This window comes from Pipistrellus hanaki, assembly GCF_964339955.1.
Source record: "Pipistrellus hanaki genome assembly, chromosome: 5".
NCBI lineage: Eukaryota > Metazoa > Chordata > Mammalia > Chiroptera > Vespertilionidae > Pipistrellus > Pipistrellus hanaki.
The window spans coordinates 16,351,610-16,371,753 of NC_140507.1; the positions used below are offsets into that span (position 1 = coordinate 16,351,610).

Sequence of the window (20,144 nt, forward strand, 5' to 3'; positions counted from 1 at the left end):
TTTGGAGGCTGTGGCGATGGTGGGACACAGCTGGGTTGGGGACATCGTTAATCTTGCCACTATATGTCTTCACTTGTGGAATGAGGAGCAGGAGTGGACACACCTACACCATCAATTCTGCCAAAGAGCCATTTTCAGTTTGAGCTGCTCAATGGGATACTGGGGGTTTGTTTAATGTCTTAATTCTAGAAGGGTCATTCATTCTTCCTTCTACCTCATGCACCTGAGGGTTCTCAGTCTCCTTGGACCCTCCCTCCCCCGCCAGCCACTCGCTCTATCCACCCAGATATGCCCCGTCCTGGGCTTCCCACACGGGGATATGCGTGCATGGGGCCGCCATCAGTGGGCGTGCTGCCTGGAGAAATGCAATTATATTCTGATCTTGGGGGGAGAAACAAAAAAAAAAATCGAGCAAGTCAATAGAACAGAACATTGGTCTTGAGATAATGGGCTCCTGATGGTAGATTAATGTCAAGGCCAAGCCAAGAAGTTTATTTTCAAAGCAGGAGATATTGATCAGGCGCCAGGGTCCCAGAACAATAACTCTTCCTCTACACCAAGTGATGGATGTCCAAGAGATGTTTCTGTCCGGAGGACGCTGCCCGGCGGCCCCTGCGTTTTGGGGGGGCGGTGTGCGCAGAGCAGGTGGGGGACCCCTTCCTTTGTTCTATTTTTGAACATCTCCGGGGTGGTTGGCTAGGCTGGCGTCCAGCTCTCTCCACTCCATATTAAACTCGCATTAGCTAACGAGGCTGTGTCCCCGCTCGGCCTGGCAAGGAGTCTTCCCTAATGCGGAGATGATCAATTTCCAAATCCCGTCCTTCGCTGCGACCTCGGGTTTCTTTGGCCCTGACCGCGCTGGCCACCAGCCTGAAGGCTCCCGAGGGACCGGGGTGACCTTGATCTGCTGCTGAGAGGAATGTCCGGAGCCCAGAGGAATCCCGGCTTTGGAGGATGGGTTTACCTCATGGCTTCCCTGCCCTGGACACGAGCCACGGAGGCTGCTCAGGGTGGGAGCCGCCTTTAGAGAGACAGACACACCTGGTTGGCAAAGATGCTGCCACTCCCGTGAGTCCTGGGAGCCGCTGAGCAGTGAGAAGGGCTGTGCGAGGCACACCCAGCCCTGCAGACCCCGCTCTGCCACCCGGAGCGCACCTGCCACAGCATCAGCACCTGGTGCTCACCGGGTACAAGGCAGGACCCCCAGACTGGAGAGGGCTCTCCTAAGGACACGATAAAAGCTGGAGGCAAAGAATAGCGTCCCCACTCGCCCTGGGCTGGAGAGCTGGTCAGGGCTGGCCACCTCCCTGGGTGCCTTTAGGACTCCCCCACTTCCTTCACGGCTGGGGCAGCAGCCACTCAGGATGCACAGACACCACAGCCCGGGGGTGAGGAGCACACGTCACTCTGCGGCCCCAATGCCAGCTCGTGACCTCACGCCGGGCCCTCACCTGGGAGCCGCCCTCTCCTCGGCTGGAGTCTGCCCTTTGGCCCAACGCCATCATACCTTTTGTCCTGTGGTCCAATTTCTAAATGGGGAAACTGAGGCTGAGAGAGAATAGGTAGTTTTTCTGAGTTGGAGACCAGGAGGATGATGGGGTGGGGGGTGGGGGCACAGTCACGGGCACCATTGGGGGCCCGGCACGCCGGTGTGTTCTCCCCGGCCCCCGGGGACACCGGCACAAAAGGCCAGCTGGTGGCAGAGACAGGGGAGTCACAGTGCCGGCCACAGCCAGAAAGTTTGACGGGACCCCATCCTGTTTGTATTTGCAGGCCACTGAGATGACATTTGTGCAGCCCCTCTCTGCTGTCAGCTCTCTTGCCTCCCTCCCCGCCCAGCCCTGACCCCCCCCCCCCCCCCCCCCCCGTCCCTGCTTGCTCTGGGAGCCAGGCTTCCCCAGAGGGGTCTCCACGGAGGAGCCAGAGCAACAGTCCTCGCACTGGAAGCACCGTGCATGCCCCAAGATGAGTATAAATCTCCTGGTAAAAGCTCGCTCCCCATTCATTCCCATCGTTGCTTTGATTTATTTTATTAGCAAACTTCTTTGTGTGCTGACAGGCTTCATTACAGTGCCTATAAAAGACAATCGCTTGCTCTTATCTCTTCAGCGGAGGAGGAAAGAGACGAGTGGCGATGAGTAGGAAGACACAGTGGGGCCTGGAGAGAGGGCGGCGGAAGGAAGGGCTGGTCGGGCTGGTCAGGGAGGAGAACACGAGCGGGCAGGGCTGGGGAGGAACCTCTGTCTGTCAAGGGGACGGCTGCCTGGAGGCCGACCAGGGATGGGACCAGGGATGGGTCTGGGGAGAAGGCGGCAGCCAGCCCCATCCTGTGCTGTAGGCATCTTGGCTGAGGATCCCTATATGGAGTTCAAATCCTATCCAGCTGCCCTTGGGGGAAATAAGAAGATAATAATCACCACCGATTACTCTGCATGATCTGTGTGCTTAGGAGGAACAGAGGGGAGTGTTATGAGATTGGGTTCCAGAGTTAGACATATCCAAGCTCCTCGCCAGACTCACAGTCCAGGCAGGTTCTGAGTCTGAAAGCCTCGGTTTCCTCATCTCCAAAACAGGAGGAATGACTGTGCCCACCTCCCGGCGTGCGATGAGGCTGAAAGGGGGTAATTCTGAAGCACGGAGAGCTGGGAGCCACCCTGTGCTGTTGCCTGGACACGTGGCACTGCCCGGCGGCTGGCACTGCCGCATGCCCGCAGTTCCCCTCAGAAAAGGAGGGCGTTACCCGTGTCTGCCTATTACTGTTCCTGTTACTGTGAACATATTAGTTTGTTTTGAACATCAAGGTACCAATTTGGGACCTTGCTCTTGCCAGTTTGGGCTGTTTATAATGGTTCCTGGATACTGTTGGTAGAAAGAATAGGAAGAACAATTTTACTAAATTTACTAGTAAAAACAATTTGAATTTACTTCTAAATTAATGTATTACTTTATATAACATGGCTTTAAGCCTATGTGTATCTAAATTAATAAATTAAATATTTAATAAACGAATTCAGTAAAGCTCCAGGGTCCTTCAGGTTTTAACTTGTATTTGGAAAGAGAGCACATGCATAACCACCCAAGGAGGGAGTGACCATCACACCGTGACATGTGTGACATGTGTGACATGTGAGGAAGCCGAGGCCCAGTCAGGGGCAGTGCCTTCCCCATGGTTCCTGGCGGAGCCCAGGGTGGAATCGGGGTTGGGTCCTCAGAACCAGGCAGATCTGGGGCCTCCAGGAAGAAGTTTAATCTTTCTAAGGCCAGATCCTGACCCCACAGAGACCTCTCTCAGCACTCGCAGTGCCTGCGGAAAAGAGGTCACCCTTGGCTGGCAATCAAGGTCCTCTGTCACTCACTCGGGCACATGGGCTTTTCTCTTCAGGAACAATGTCACTCACTCCCTCCCTCACACACTCACACATGGCCTAGTCACTGGTCCGCCTTGCTCTGAAACCCTACTGGGGGAAATGGAATAGAAACTCTGGCCAGTACGGATCCAGTGCTCCATGATACGGAGCCTTAAAAGCTGAGTGAGGTGTTAGCACCTGCTGGCCAGCCTGCGGACCAACCTCCCCCTTTTCTCTGTCCTTCCACACCCTGAGCACCCTCTCTGTACAGGACCAGTCTATGCAGTCCAGCCACGAGCTGCAACCTGGAATCAGCATCGGAATCACCTGGAGAGCTGGTTAAACCAAGGACCTCTGCGGCCCACCGGCGTGTCTGACCAAGCAGGGCTACGGTGGGGCCTGAGTACCATATTTGCTTTCCTAACAGGTTCCCAGGTGCTGCTGTTACTGCTGATCCGGGGCCACGCTGGGACAACCATGCACACGCCTCTTGACAGAATGTGCCGGCCACTCACACTGCCTTCCAGACGTGCCTGTGCGTTTGGGGCTGTTAGTGCCATTAGTGCCCTTGTTGATGAGGAGACGAAAACCAACAGTCAGGGCAGGGGAGCTGTCCAAGGTCTCACTGAGACTCCAGGCCCCAGCTGGGCCTGGTGCCAAGGCCTCTGGCCTCTTGTCTTGCCAGCCTCAAAGCTCTTTCCACTCCCGCCTTCCCGCAACTGCAGCCTGATCACATCAACCACCAACATCGACAGCAACCACCCGGGGACCACCTAAGTGCCAAGCACTGAGCTGAGGTTTTACCAGTTTGGCTAATATGCTTATACCCACACCGTGAAGTAAGGGTATTCCATGCCCAATTTGCAGATGAAGTTAAGTCCCGAGAGCTAGGTCACTCTCCCAAGGCCACACAGTGACTAGCTGATGAAGCCTTCACTCAAACCCGGGCGACTGGATTATGACGCCCCTGTACCCCATCCTGGGCTGCTCTATCTAACATGGGGGCTCTGATCAGAACACCCACCACTCTCTACGCACCTCTTCTGCCTGACTCCAGGCCAAGCACATATTTTGCCCTGTTTAGTTCTGACAACACCCCCTGAACAAGTTACTCTTGTTATTTTTAGTGGTGAAAGACTGAGGCCCGAAAGAGACAGGTGTGTGTTAGTCAGGGGTGACGTGGCCCGGGCACCCCTTGGGGCTCTGAGCCGCCTTGCTGGAGGAGTGGCAAGAGGGCAGGCTCCCCAGAGAATGCATGGGATTGCAAATGGCTTGTTGTGAGTCCTGAGCAGAATGCCTCCCCTGTTCCCAGCAGATGGCTCTTGGGAAGCCTTGGCACACGTGGCCGGGAGGAAAATGCTGCATGCAGCAGAGGTGCTCCTAGCATCCTCGGACCACCCAGTAAAGGAGGGCACACCGGTCCCTGGCAGGGACCCTGCAACACTGGCCTTTGGAAACCATTTCTTCCTCCCACGTGACAGCTCAGCCCCTCTGGGGTCTGGTCCTGACTTCTGGGCTCTACCTGTATCAATGGCCTCTCTCTGCTGGGCCTGCCTTTTCTCTGCCCCTCCCACAGGTGAGCATTGGACTTAGAGTCAAGACATCTGGGATTCAGCTCTGGCTCTGCCCCGTCTAGCTAAGGGACCCTGGTCTCCTCCCCAAACCCCTCAGGGCGCCAGGTCTCAACGTCACCCTTGACCAGGTTCTGGGTGCATCTACCTTGTTCCACACACACGGTTTTCACTTCCTCCTCTTGAGGATGCTGTGAGTTTTATGGAAAAGACACCTGAGTGTTTCTGTTGTTTAAATCTGCCCAGTCTGGGACCAGTTTGGCTTTTGGTTAAGGATACTGGTGTCAAACAATGCAAGCAGCACTCACCCGAGGCCTCTAAGCTACTCGGATGTGATGGGTTTCCTTCTCAGGTGGAACGTGGCTCTCCCTTGTCCCTCCGTGGCTTTCCACCACTACCTGGCTCTCACAAGTCTGCTCACGGCACTCTCAGACCACTCCCCGAAACCCCCGTCTCTCCCAGGGTCCTGGGGCACATCTCTGCCCCCAGCGCCGCCCTGTGGACTCACACTCAGGGCTCTGCTCTCCCTGGACGCCCTCCTCTTGGCCGGCCTGTGGGAAATCCTAGCCCTGGACTTGCAAATGGCCCAAGTGTTGAGATATATATTGAGAGGGGATGGGCCCAGGGAGCTGAAAAACCTACATATTTTCCCTTCTTTAGCCTGTGGGATTTGGTTGTGTACTCTCTGACCGCGTGCGTGGCTCACAGGAGCTGGAGCGGCTCCTGCCCAGCACCAGGGAGAGTACTGTTCAGTGTACCAGCAGCCCAAGAAAAGATCACATTTCAAAATCCAAGTCTGGTTTCTACCGAATGCTTACTGCTTGTGTACCGTCCTAAAGTAACAGTGGAACCACTGAAAGTCACCGTCTGTAGAGCATCCCACTGTTGGGATAGGCACTCCCTTATTATCCCCCCGAGGACACACATTTGGGTCATTTTCAATTTCCCTTATTGTAAGTAACGCTTCAATAAATAGCTTCCACCTAAATCTTTGCTCATCTATGCACTGTCTCTCAGAGAAACTCCTGGGCATGGAATTTTGGGTCAAAGAACGCACTTGCTGTGAAATGTAACAGATTTTGCCAAACTGCTATTAATAAAAGAAATACCCATTTACCGCACCCCAAAGCCCACATCTTTCTCACACCTGCTCAGCCACATGGTTGTGCGGATACTTCTCTCTCTGGATCTCAGAGTTGAAACTCGCCTAACCTGGCCTCCTGGGTGCAGCCCCCTTCCTGCTCCCTGCCACGGCCACGGCCACTTCCCTTGCGCCGGTGCGAGAGCATCTTGTTCCATCCTACCTCGTGGGGGAGGAAGAGGGAAAAGTACCTCAGCACCATCTGGGATGTGAGGGCCCTAGAGGTCAAGCGACAGGTCCAGGTCCCAGGTGGATGGCGAGCAGGGACGAGAGGCCAGCACCCTGCTTTCTCACCGACACCTTCCCCAGCACACCACCATCACCCAGAGGCGGTGGTGTGAGGCTGGGGAGGGCAGGGCGGAAAAAGTACTACCAGGTAGGAATCAATGCCAGTAACAGTTATTTAAAATGCTATGACGAAGAGGCCCTGGGGTACAGGGATGGGACCAGACTCACTCCCAGCCTCCAGGGAGCTCAGAGTCCAGTGGGGAAGACAGGCCAACCCTTGGGTCATGTCAGCATGAGGTAGGTGAACCTAGGGAGCTAGGTGAGGCGGACAGGAGGCCATCTCAAGAGCTAAGCCCAGAAGGCTGAGTGTGGAGTGGCCACACTGAGGAAAGGGGAGCAGTGTGTGCTTCCAAAGATGGGCCTGTGGTCCGTGAGCAGTGCTGCTGGGCTGGGGGAGGTTCGCCTGGCTCCACATCTATCCCCCCTTCGGATGCAGTGGCCAGACTTCCCTTTGGGGAGCCGGCCAGCTTCCTGGTTCCAGGATGGACATGTGACTGTAGCTGACCAATATGAACGTTGCTTGGGGAGGTAAGGGACCAGCCGGCCAATGAGACACGACATAGGGACTTGCACAGGAAGATGGGAGAGAGGAACTCTGTCCAATGGGCTGCCGAGTGTTCCCACGGAGAGGAAGCCTGTCCATGCAGAAAGCCAACCACGGCCAGGGGACCGAGAGGGACCGAGAGGGACTGAGACTGGGCCGAGTTCATCGCTGGATCCAGCCGGGCCCGGAGGGTCTACCTGGAACCCCAGTTGTGTGGGCCAATTGATTCTGGCTTTTCGCTTAAATCAGGTCGACTAGGCTTTTGGTCACCTGTAATCAAGAATCCAGACTAAGGCAATGGGGTAGGAGGACAAGGTGCTGATGACGTGACTGTGCCTTTGGGGAGAAAAAAAAAATCTCTGTTGGCTAAGAGAAATGAGAGGATGGGAAAGAGGGGAAGAAAAGGGTCAACGACTCTTTTGGAAATTTCAGAGCCTTTAGGACATCTTTTCTAAGGTTTTCCCATCAGGATACATGGTGTAGTCTGGAATTGGAGTCAAATTATTAATCCATCAGTGCTGTTGGCACGTATCAACTTGTCTTAATTTCTGAAAATACACTCAGTCTTTCACACCCGTCTCTTCTCTGTCATCAAGAAGAAACGGGATCTCAGTAGAGATCAATCAGAGGGAATCTGGCCCTTTGTAAATGCCCGCTCTGCCTGAGATGGAACAGCTGGCATTCCAGGGAGGCCTCGCCAGCAGAGGATGGAGCCCTCCTGTCCGCTTGGCGCCGCGGCGGGCTGTCCCCGGGGCCTTGGGACAAAACACCGGCAGATGGGCGGCTACGGATCCGGGAACTCCCGCTCTCAAAGCCAGGAGAGGGGAAGGGAGCCTCCTCCTTACACCGTCTTCTTCCCCTCGAGGTGAAGGACATAATTGGATCAAATGGAAGCAGGAGCCAGCCTCCTTCCCCTCCCCGGCGACAGCCTTCCAAAATGGCTTCATTACCGAGCCCTTTGTAAATAAACTGTGTGGAGAAGAATGCCATTTGTAGTGCTGTAATTGCCCGATGAGCATCATTAGACGGGCCTTTAGAAAACACGCAGAATGGAATCATTTTGGGTCCCAGAAGTCCTTTGGGCAAATCCTTCTCCGTTCACTGTTCTCCACAAAGTGAGTTTCTGAAGGAGGTGGCTCTGGCCAGGGACAGGCCTGCTCTTAATATTCAACCAACACACTTATGAAGTGTCTTCTCTGAGTCAGACACCCTTCCGGTACTTGGGATACAGTGGTAAGTGGAACACATAAAGATCAGCACCCCAGAGAAGTTTACATTCAGGTGAAATCTCAGAACACAGGCGTGCCCATTTCTGGCCTGGCAATGGTGCCCCCTGGCCATCCATCATGAGCTGGGGAGACACCTTGCTAGGGGTTCTGGGGATGTGAGAAGCCAGTCCTGGCTGACCACATGGCTAACCTTCCCCTCAGAGAGACCTGATCTTCACCTGAGAGCCACAACGAAAGGGAGACGGTGACCCTTCACCTTAGGAACCCCATGGCCTTCTGTCTCCAGGCTCAGACAGACAGGAGCGGGGAAACCTGCCAGCACAGCTGCCAAGGGGCGGTGCCAGGAGAAGGGGGCTTCCAGGCGCTGGCTCACCTTGAATGAGATCTCGTACTGCTCGCCTCCCCAGATCTCCAGGCCTGGGTCGTACCCGCCCAGCTCCCAGAACCACTTCCGGTCCACGGCGAACAGTCCACCGGCCATCACGGGAGACCTGCCAGGGAAGCAGAGTGTGGTGTGAGGACCTGAGAGCACGCGGATACTGCTGTTCCCCTGCGGTGGGGGTCCCGCTGCTCCGTGAGCACAGCCCACGTGTTCTGCGGGGAATCCTAGGCCCTTCGGGTGAGGCCCAGGCCTTTGTCTTCCTCGCCTACACTTCCCTTCATAAATGCTCCCTTTTAACCAAGCGGGCCCAGCGTTCCTATTCGCGTTTAACACCAGGGAATCCTTGTGAAATGAAATCACAGCATGTTCTCCCCATGAACCTTGTAGCTGAATCATATCTCTCTCTCTCTCTCCCCACCAGCCCTCCCACCAGGCCTTCCCAAGTCTGGCTGGCTGTCAGATGTCTTAGAGATAGAAACCATACAGCTTCCTGAGCCTTTACCCAAACCTACAAAACCCTCTCTGGGGAAGGAGCATCGGAACTCTGTTTTAGACCTGCTCCAGAGAGGGTTCTGTCCGTTCAGCATAGACACTTGTTCTGCCGAGAGGTGACAGAAGCCACGGCCTCTGATCTTTCAGTCACACGGGACTAGGGTGAACTCCTCGGCCATCTTTATCAGTTCATTCACTGAGTTCCGGCTGGGAAGCAGATGCTGGAGGCGTCTGGAGCAAAGCAGCCGGATGGACCCAGGGATGCCAGTGGCAGGGCCGCACCTCAGGACAGAGGACGCAGGAGACAGGCGGGGCCATAAGGACCCCTGGGAGCGCAGATGTTTCTCTCTCTCCCCCTCTAGAATCTCAATGGAAAAACACACAAAAATAAAAGGGGTCCTCTTGACTCTGACGGAAGGCTTGACTATCTCAGATGCTGAATTGAACTAATTTAGCAATAAAGCGCCCTCACTCCTCACGTAGACGCCAGGAGGCAGGCCTCATCATTACCATCCCATTTTATGCAAGCAGAAACCAGGGTGCAGCAGGTAACTTGCTCAAGGCTTCACAGCCACTAAGCAGGACTTACCCCTCTAAACTGTCACAGCCCACAACCCCCACGGCCACGGTACACCACTTCCTGTCAGGAAGGGGCAATCGAGTGAAAAGAATGGGAGACCATCACTGCGCTCTGGGCTCCTCTTAGCCTGTGGTGTGCCTGCGATGAAGGACTTAACCACTGGCCCTGTGCTGCCCATCCGGGGCACTTGCAATGTGGCTGGTCTGGATGGAGGGGAGCTGCGAGTGTAACGCACACACAGATTTCTAAGACTTAGTATGCAGACAAGAACAGAGAAATCTCATTAATGATTTCAAAGTGTTGGTTACATGCTAAAATGGGAATGTTTTAGCTATACCAGGTTAGATAAAATATGTTACCAAATAAATTCTACCTGCTTCTCTTTGCCTTTTTTTTTTTTTTTTTTTTAACATGGCTTCTAGGAAATGTAAAAATACATAGGTGGCTTGCATGAGATTTCTGCTGGATGGTGCTAATTTTAACCTCAGTGAGGCCGTTTCCTGTTTACACAGCAGACCTTCCTAGCTCACCTTGCTAGTATACTGTTTCCCCGAAAATAAGACAGTGTCTTATATTAATTTTTTCTCCCAAAGTTGCACTAGTTCTTATTTTCAGGGGATGTCTTATCTTTCCATGTGCTAGGTCTTATTTTCGGAGGATGTCTTATTTTCGGGGAAACACGGTATTTCTGAAAGTACATAGGACTATAAGAGGATAAGGTGGCAATGGTATCAACTCTCTCCTATCTTCTGAAGATGGTGGCTTTGGGTTTTCTGGCTGGATTCTTAAATATGCTGCTCGGAGGGGCATATTTATGAAATCAAACCCAGGACTCTGCACTCAAAAACCAGCCTGGCCGGCTGCCAGGGGCCTGGCCAAGGAGCTGCCTCATTAGGAGGCCTCACAACAGGTAGGCGATGGGCCGCAAGGTGTTTGGATGCTTGAGGCTGTGACTCCAGAGGGAGCCTCTCCTTTAGCCCGATCTATTTCTTGCAACAACAACAACAATTCTGAGTGTCTGGTGTCTGCCGTGCACTTGACCGGCATTATCTTCAGCTCTCACAAAGCCCTATCACTAGCCCCGTTTTCAGATGGAGGAATTTGAAATTCAGAAATGCTATATACTCTGCTCAAGGGCATGCAGGGAGTAAGTGGATGAGCCGTAATTCACACCGGGGTGTGCCACCAAAGCCCGAGGTTTTCCAACATCATTACACCATGCTGTGCCTACAGATCGCCCACCTGCTGGCACCGTGGAGAGGCGTGCAGAAAATGACCAGGATTTCTCTTGCAGCCTCTCCCCTGGGTTTTGTCCAAGTGCAATATAGAGGAGAGACTTCTGGAAGGAATCAGAGGACACAACACAGGGAGAGCCCCTCAGGAAGCTTTTAGGCCAGTGGCTCTCAACCTTGGCCACACATCAGTATCACCCGGGATCTTAAGAAAACAATGATGTCCAGCCCTGGCGAGTGTTGTTCAGTGGTTAGAGCGCTGGCCAGTGCACCAAAGGGTCATGGGCTCAATTCCTGGTCAAGAGCATGAACCCAGGTTTGATTCCCAGCTCCAGCTGGGGCTCATGCAGAAGGCAACCAGTTGATGTCTCTCTCGCACCAATGTGTCCCTCCCCCCACTCGCCACCATCTATCCGTCCCTTCCTCCCTTCCACTCTCTCTAAAAACTAATGAAAAAAATATCTTCGGGTGATAATTAACAACAACAAAAGAAAACAAACAAAAATGATGTCCAGATCTCACCCCAGACTCTGGAGTAATTGGCTGGGGGTTGGAGGGAGGGTTACTTGCACTTGATGCCAATGGGCACCTAGGGTTGAGAATTGGGTTGGGCCAACCCTTCAATATCCAGATGAGCAGACTGAGGCCTCAGAGGAAAATGGCTGGGCCTCTGCCACTAACCAGCTGCATGACCTGAATGTGCCCTTTCCTCATTTCGCAGTGAGGAGGGGGCACGGGCCAAGCCCCGCCCTATGCACCTTTCAAACCTTTAGAGCCTATGAATTGGCTCATGGCAAAGGGTCAAACCATACAGCGGGTTCTGGGTAGTCTGAAAACTCCATTTACTGGAGCAGCTCATTCTGACTCAACCTCTACTATGTGTCATCTCGGGCAGGTGTCACCTCCTCTCTGACTTCGACTAGTAGTGTTGGACCGAGTTGAGGACATCGGTCAGGAGAAGGACAAACGTCTGACCTGCTGAAGAGGCACCAGGGCTCCGCTCATGCAGCTCCATCATCGCCCTGGCCCCCTCTATTTCCCCAGGGAAGCAACTCATTTCCTCAGTTGGCAATGGCAGCAAACTGCACAGAGGTGGGCAAGGACAAGGTGACCAGCTTGGTGGTCCATGAGCTGAGGCTCTGTGACACGCTGGGATGGACTGTGCTTCTGGTTGGGGACATCTGCCCTGGCCTGTCTGCACTGGACTTTTGGGGGAGATGGCAATCCTGAGATGTGTGTGTTGAGGAGGGGGTCACTGGGTCAGCTCAGCTACTGGGGCCAGCCTGGTTCCTCATACTTACTCAAATGGGTCACTGGGGTCAGCCTTCTGCAGCTCTGGAGGGATTGGGATCCGCTTGTAGTACATCTCCCAGTCAAAGGCGCCCCGCATGGCGTCGCCCGCCTGGGTCTCATACCGGAAGTCATCGTGGTCAATCACGTCAATCATCGGGCACACGATGGTCTTGCGGTTCCGAGCGATGCGGTCTGAGGAAGCCAAGAGATGCCCGTTAGGGAGGCGGGATGGGGGAGCAGCTAAGTGCATGACCCTCTTCTGCAGCTTGCTTGAATTTTTAATGTGTTTCCTGGGTAAAGTATCTGAACACTTGAGCTTGAGAATCCTGGAGAAGAAGGGAGGGCGCAAGCTTTAAAAAAGATGGACCAGGGTTCCCATCCCAGTCCTGACGCCTAGGACGGGGGTCCTGGGTCAGCTACATAACTAACATCTCCAAGACCCGGCGTTCTCCTCCGGGGGTGCCAGTGAGCTGCTGGGCAGATACCTGCCATTGAGGAGCAAGTGGGCTGTGTGGGGCGGAGGGGGGAGTGGGGGGAGAGATTCAAGACTTGAAATGGGGAGTGTGGTGGGGGCAGAGTAGGTGGGCAGCTGCCACCTGGGGTGTGTTTACCCCTCCCCACCTACTGAAGCAGAATCTCTGAGGGTGGAGATAGAGCAACCTTGTGACAGCTCCCTGGGAATTCTTAATGAAGCAGAACCCTTCAGAGAGGGAGCTAGAGAAGGCCTCCCTTCCTCACTATTCATGGCCGGTCTGGGGATCTCACTTCAGGAAGGGTTTGGGCTGAGGGCACAGTGCTCTGCTGGATCCTGGCTGACCGTGAGAGGTCTGAGGTCAAGGGGCTGCATCGGCACAGCCCCGTTCAGTGCTGGGCTCACTTGGGGACAGAATGCCCAGGTTCGAGCCCTGGTTTTGTCACCTACTAGCCGTATAACCTTGGGGAAGGTCATCCGATGCCTCTGAGTCTCGGTTTCCTTGCCGACAGAATGGAGGAAGATACCGCTTATCTCATGGGGGTCTCTGAAGACTGACAGACAAGGAGGCCAAGGCGCCCAGCACCTGATCAGCACTCCCAATACCGTCTGTGACCAGGGTTGCTGGAAGAAGCTCAGAAGCAGGCGCTGGAAGGCTGAGCCTCTCCCCCGTTCTCCCTGCCCCTCAGGTTTCTCATTTGCAAGATGTTGATACTAATGCCTGGCCTGCTTGTTCTAGCACGGAGTCATCAAATTCAAATGGGGATGTGGCCTAGAAAGCTAGGAGACGAGCAGAGCCATGATGATGATGATGGTAATGATAATGATGGAGGAAATGATGATCAACAGCGGTTTTCCTTTGGGGCGCTGATTCCTTCTCATTCAGAAACGCTCGCTCTCCAAAGAAGGCAGACTGAGCTGTGCGCAGAGGTGTAAATGGCTTCAGAGACAAAAGCCATAATGTGCTCTGTCTGCTGATCATATTAGCTGGGCAGACGCTTAAATTGACACCAGTGGTTCACATTTCTATTGCAAAAAGGTAAGAAAAAAAAAAAAGAGAGGGGGATGCTTCTTCCATGTATGTCTGCAGATTATGAAAATTACCTTCCTGTATTTCCATAGAAACAGAGTTAAGGGCTATTGAGACAACCAGTTCGGCTTCCCGCCCCACCACTCCATTCTCTTTATGAGCCACCGAACGGCCCAACGAATGGGTTGTCCCTTCACGACTATCAATTAGGCGATTTACGGTGAGGCTTTCTTGTTTTTTTTGTTCTCTTTCAGTCACGAGAGGCAGAGGCAGGCCTCTTGGTTTAATGAAATCAACTGTTTACCAGAAAGTCTGGGTTCTATCCTTTTCCTAACCACACACAAGTGCATAATCTAACACGTGCTGATCTGTGCTGGGACACAGCACGCTGGTTATCCCATTCAAACTGGGTGGGTTTTGGGTTCTGTCCTCACCCCCGAACCGTGGCCTACCCAGTGCCCCTCAAAGCTTGGTCCCTGGACAGCAGCACTGGCACCACCGGGGCGTTGGTTAGAAATGCAGCTTCTCAGGCCCCACTCTGGACGCCCCAAACTGGAAACCCTGGAGGTGGGGCCCGGCACTCTGTGTTTTGACAAGACTTCCAGGGGATTCTGAGGCACACTCAAGTTCGCCCTAAACTCCAGCCCTCTTTGTTCCCCCAGCTTTCTGTTACAGAGAGCATATCCCTCCACTTCTGAGGGGTTCACTTCCTCTCTGGATTGGTAGCTCTCCCCCAGTCTGCCGCCATCGCCATCCCTCTCCGAACTCCCAGTCTCAGTGGGACATTTCCTCTTCAATGTCCAACTGTCCACACCGGCGCACTGCCTTTATCAAAGCGGAGACCTGGGGATTCAGGCCTGGTTCTCCAACCAGCCAGGAGACGCCAGCATCCAATCCTTGTGTCTCCCTTCTGTCCTCCAAGCTACGGTGGACGACGCCTGCATCATGCTGCCCTCCATCTATAGTCCTCCCCTGGTAGTTGGCATAAACTCTCCAAAGAGGACTGAATTTAGGAAGGCAATGCGGAATCATGAAAGACAGACTTTGGAGCCAGACAGATGGTGACTTTGACACATAGAGCCCAAGGGAATAAATGCATCATTCAATAAATTGAATGATAGTCTCTTTAATAAATTGAATACATTCAAGAGACTGACTCTGAACTTCAGTCTCTTCTACTATAAAAAAACGGATATGTCTGACCTGGCATAGTTTTGTGAGAATGAGAGACAATGCTTGCAACCTTGCTGGCTCACAGGAGCTGTGCGGTGAATAGTAACTGCTCTCAGTTTGGTTCTTAATGGTAGATAGCTTTGGCTTGCTTTCTAAGAAATATTGACGTAATCTGGGAGAGCAATCATGTCTCAGAAACTGATGTGCTGGATGGCACTGGCACGCCACTTCCCCTCTGAGTCTCAGCTCCTTTCTCTGTAAAAGGAAGGAACAGGACCGGATGGGTCGCTAGGGTCTCCTTGAGCACTCCTGAACTTCTGGGGGCACCTGGCACCATGCTGGGTGCATCTCAGCAACCTCTGTGGCTGGGGCCAGTTGCCGCTGGCTCATGCCGCGTCGCCTATCTTGTTTTGGGAGAGTCCCTTACCGAGCAAGGGGGGGAGCCAATTGACATTGGCTTCACAGTGTGAGTCCAAGAATGTGATGACGTCCCCAATGGCCGCCGAGGCCCCCAGCATCCGGGTCCTTATCAGCCCTTCCCGTTTCTTGGTTCGGAGAATCCTCACGCTGGGGAAATGGACCATGTAGTCTTCAAGAGGCTTCTTCAGGTGCTCTGGGAGGGAGACAGAAGAGGAAAGAGGGACTCTGGGTAAGAAGAGCTGCTCAGTAGTCTTACTCTTATGACCTCTCCCTTGCCTGTGCACTGCACTTTACAGTGTAGACACAGCTCTCGACACACTGCCTCGTTGCCCCTTTCAAGTACAAACTGTACACTCTGAAAACGACAAAACCTTATTGAAAGGAATTGAAGGCCAAAAGAAATGGACAGACAGTTCATGTTCTTAGATGACTTAATATTGTTAGGATATTAATAAAACCGCCCTTATTGATCTACAGAGTCAACGTGATTAAAATCACAGCTTATTTCTTTGCAGAAATTGACAACTGACAGCTGATCCTAAGATTTATGGAAATGCAAGGGATGAAGGGACCCAGATTAGGTAAAAACAATCTTTTCATTATTTATACGTGAATGTTTATAGCAGCACTATTCATAATAGTCAGATGGTGGAAATAACCCATGTTTCCAATGCCTATGAATGTTATAAACAAATACAGAATATATCCATACAATGGACTATTACTCAGCCATAAAAAGGAATCAAGAACTAAAACATGCTACACCTTGGGTGGATCTTAAAAACATTATACTAAGTAAAAGAAGCCAGTTACAAAAGACCACATATTGTATGATTCCATTTGAATGAAATTCCAGAATAGGTAATCCATAGAGACAGAAAGCAGATTAGTGATTGCCAGGGCCTGGGTCGGGGGAATAGGGAGCGGCTGCTTAATGGGTATGGGGTTTCCTTTTGGAATGATAAAAATATTTTGTAACTGGATAGAGGTGATGGTTGCACAACACTGCGAATGTACTAAATGCCACTCAATTGAATACTTGAACCTGGTTAATGTTATGTGAATTTTACCTCAATTAAAAACATGGATAAAGGATATAAATAGGTACATCTCAAAAGAAGATATACAAATGGTCAAAAAGCACGGGAAAATATGCTTATCATCATCAATCATCAGGGAATATGCAAGTCATCAGTAGTATGTGACACCATTATTACTTTACATCCACCAGGACTGATATAATCGGAAAGTCAGATAATAACAAGTGTTAACAAGGATATGGAGAAATAAGCATCTTTATACACTGTTGGTGGGAACGTAAAATGGTGCAGCTACTTAGGAAAACAGCCAGGCAGTTCCTCAAACAGTTAAACATGGTTATAACCCAGCAATTCCACTCTGAGGCATATACCCAAAAGAAATGGAAACACATGTCCACACAAAAGCTTGTACACTCATGTTCACAGCAGCAGCATTCATAACAGCCCCAAATTGAAAACCATCCAAATGTCCATCAAAGGGTGAATGGAAAACAAAATGTAGAAGAGCCATACCATAGAATGTTATTCCGCAATAAAGAAGGAACAAGCTATTGCAATGATATGGTTGAGCCTTAAAAATATTATGCTAGGTTAAAGAAGTCAGACATACAAGACTAGATATTATATGATTCCATTTATGTGAAATTTCTGGAAAGGTAGAACTCCGGAGACAGAAAGGAACTTGGTCGTTGGCTGAGGCTGGGTTGGGATTGGGAGTTGACTGCAAACAGGCACAAGAGAATGTTTTGGAGTGATGGAAATATTGTAAAAGTGAATTACCGTATTAGTTTCACAACTGCATAAATTCACTTAAAAACACATTGAACTACAGACTTAAAATGGGTGATTTTTATGGGATGTAAATTATATTTCCATAAGGCTGTTAGGTTCTAAAAAAAAAAAATCAATTGTATTTCTATACACTGGCAAAACACAATTGGAAAGTACAACGAAAATAGCATTTGTAGTAGTCTCATGTATAAAGGCCCAGATAAATGAATAGATAAATAATATTTATAGATTGGAAGACTCCATATTAAAAGCCAGTTCTCAGCTCAGAAATAAACCCATGCTTTTATGGTCAATTAATATTTGACAAAGGAGGCAAAAACATACAATGGGGTAAAGATAGTCTATTCAATAAATGGTACTGGGAAAATTGGACAGATACATAAAAGAAAATAAAACAAGATAACCTTACACCATATCTAAGAATAAATTCAAAATGGATTAAATACTTAAATGTTAGACTTGAAACCATAAAAATTCTAGAAGAAAACAGGCAGTAAAAATTTGGTAATTTCTTGAAGCAATATTTTTTCTGATATATTAACTTGAGCAAGGGAAATAACAACAACAACAAAAAAACCCAAAACAAAGGGTTTGATATAGGACTATATCAAACTAAAAAGTTTTTGCACAGCAAAGGAAACCATCAAGAAAATGAAAAGCCAACCCACTAAATGGGATTGTCAATGATACATTTGATAAGGGGTTAACATCCAAAATGTATAAAGAATTTTTATAACTCAACACCAAAAAACCCAAACAATCCAGTTTTAAAAAAATGGGCAAAGGACCTGAATAGATACCTTTCCAAAAGGAGAAACAGATGGCCAGACATATGAAAAGATGCTCAATGTCACTAATCATCAGAGAGATGCAAATTAAAGCACAATGAATAATCCCCTCACACACCTGTCAGAATGGCTATCATCAATAAATCAACAAACGAGCGTTGCGAGGATGTGGAGAAAAGGAAACCCTCATGCACTGTTGGTGGGAATGCAGACTGGTGCAGCCACTGTGGAAAGCAGTATGGAGTTTCCTAAAAAATACAAAATGGAACTGTCTTATGACCTGGCAATTCCCCTTCTGGCACTATATCCTAAGAAACCTGAAACACTAATCCAAAGGAATATATGCACCCCTCTGCTTAGTGCAGCGTTATTTACAATAGCCAAGCTAGTGAAGCAGCCCAAGTGTCCATCAGTAGATAAGTAGATAAAAAAGCTTTGCGACAGCCCTGGCCGGGTGACTCAGTTGGTTAGAGCGTTGTCCTGTACATCAAATGGATGTGGGTTCAATCCCCGGGAGGCAACTGATATGTTTTTCTCTCACATCAATGTTTTTTTCCTCTCTCTCCCCCCTTTTTGTCTAATATCAAGAAAAATATCCTTGGGTGAGAATTAAAAAACAACAACAATGGGAGCACAAGGGATCGTTCTGGTGTGAGGCAATGTCTACATTTTGATTGGGTTGCTACTTTCCCAGGTGTATACATTTGTTAAAACCTTATGGAACTGTATACTGAAGATAGCTACATTTTTTTCCCACTACTTGTAACTTTTAGCTCGATTACAAAATATATTGGTCAAAACACACATTCTCTTCGTTGGGGAAGCTGGAGTGCTGTGGAAGTGTCCCTGACTGGAGACCCGGAGAATTGGACTGTGCTCCCCAGTTTGGCACAGTGAGCCCATCACTTATGTCCTCTGGGCCGACTCTGAAATCAGAGTTTGGACCAGAAGGTCTCCAATGGCCCTGAGTCCAGACCTCACAGAGCTCTTGCCAGCCCCTGGGGTGACCACCTTCCCTAACCAAGACCCCAATCCTGCTCTGAATTCCCTCCATCAGAAGGCCCCTCCCTGCCACCCCCCAAATCAGGGTGTGTGTCCAAGTCACCTGTAGAGTGGACTATAAATAAGGCTGCAGAGCATCACCCAGGCCCCGGTGATATGACAGATGGAGGGTAGCACCCAGCATCTTTGGGTTTACTTGACCGCAATCGGGATTGCGAGGCACAGCCAGGCCTGGAACCCATTGGGGTACATCTGTCTCTTCATTCCATAGACAGAAAGCTGAGGTCCAGAGAAGAGAAGGGCCCGCCTCCAGCACAGTGAGCAGCAGAGCTGTGTTTCACACCAAGATCGCCTGGCTGTGTGGTCCAAAACCTACTGAACCTTTTATTTTTCTAACCCAGGAAAGAAATGAATCACTTTCACTGGTAAGGAAGGTTATAGTTTGCAAAGCAGCTTCACATATTTTATCTCCGTTGGTTCATAAAATCACACTCTGCATCTGAAAGATGAGAAAATTGATGCTCAGAGAAGAGAAGAAACTGGCCTGAGGTCATATAGTCAGTAAGTTGCTGGGCTCCCTGTAGACACTTACACTCTCCCCTTCCAGGCGTGTTTTTCCTACGCCGACAATCATCTACGACTGCATGATTTGTGCCTCTTCTCCTTACCCTACTTCGACTTTTTCAAGCAGCTCACTTTGCCTGGCCAGCGTGGCTCAGTGGTTGAGTGTCAACCTATGAACCAGGAGATTTTGGTTCAGTTCCCAGTCAGGGCACATGCTTGGGTTTTGGGCTCGATCCCCAGTAGGGGGCGTGCAGGAGGCAGCAGATAAAGGATTCTCTCTTGTCATTGATGTTTCAACCTCTCTCTCCCTCTTCCTTCCTCTCCCTGAAATCAATATAAACATATTAAAAAAAAAAAAAAGATAAACAGAGAGAAGATGATCTACACATACAGCAGAGGCTGGAAAACTGAGACACCCCAGATGCCTTCTTGCTCGCTCGCTCGCAAAGATTAATATGGTGTCTCCTGCCCTTTCCCACTTATCCTTGGAACAGTGACTCTGTAGAAAACAGAAATCAATTTTCCCTAATTGAGGGACTAAATCTTTCCAAAAGAGACTTGCTTGGGCATTGAGACAAGATAGCAAAAGGCATGATCACTCTCCAGATGGGCTGCTGTTGGGGCAGGAAAACTGTCTTAAAAAAAAAAAAAGCCATGGTCAGTGTGACAAGTGCTTCTTCTTCGCTGGGTTCAACTGGTAAGTCATTAACTGGAGGATGAGATAATCTCCTACACTGCACACCACTACTCCCATCGGAATTAGA

The 20,144-nt window shown here is 50.5% G+C and overlaps 1 protein-coding gene across 2 annotated transcripts in view; it reads right to left on the bottom strand.

Annotated features, from left to right (window-relative positions):
• The window catches only part of GALNT10 (polypeptide N-acetylgalactosaminyltransferase 10), a 189,766-nt gene that overhangs the window by 14,650 nt on the left and 154,972 nt on the right, over window positions 1-20,144 (bottom strand). For both annotated transcript variants that reach the window (XM_084885455.1, XM_084885454.1), the window contains exons 5-7: window positions 15,202-15,387; window positions 12,108-12,291; window positions 8,494-8,611 (exon numbers count right to left, since the gene is read on the bottom strand). In XM_084885455.1, the coding sequence (XP_084741581.1) occupies window positions 8,494-8,611; window positions 12,108-12,291; window positions 15,202-15,387 (488 nt within the window). The remainder of the gene's footprint in view (window positions 1-8,493; window positions 8,612-12,107; window positions 12,292-15,201; window positions 15,388-20,144) is intronic.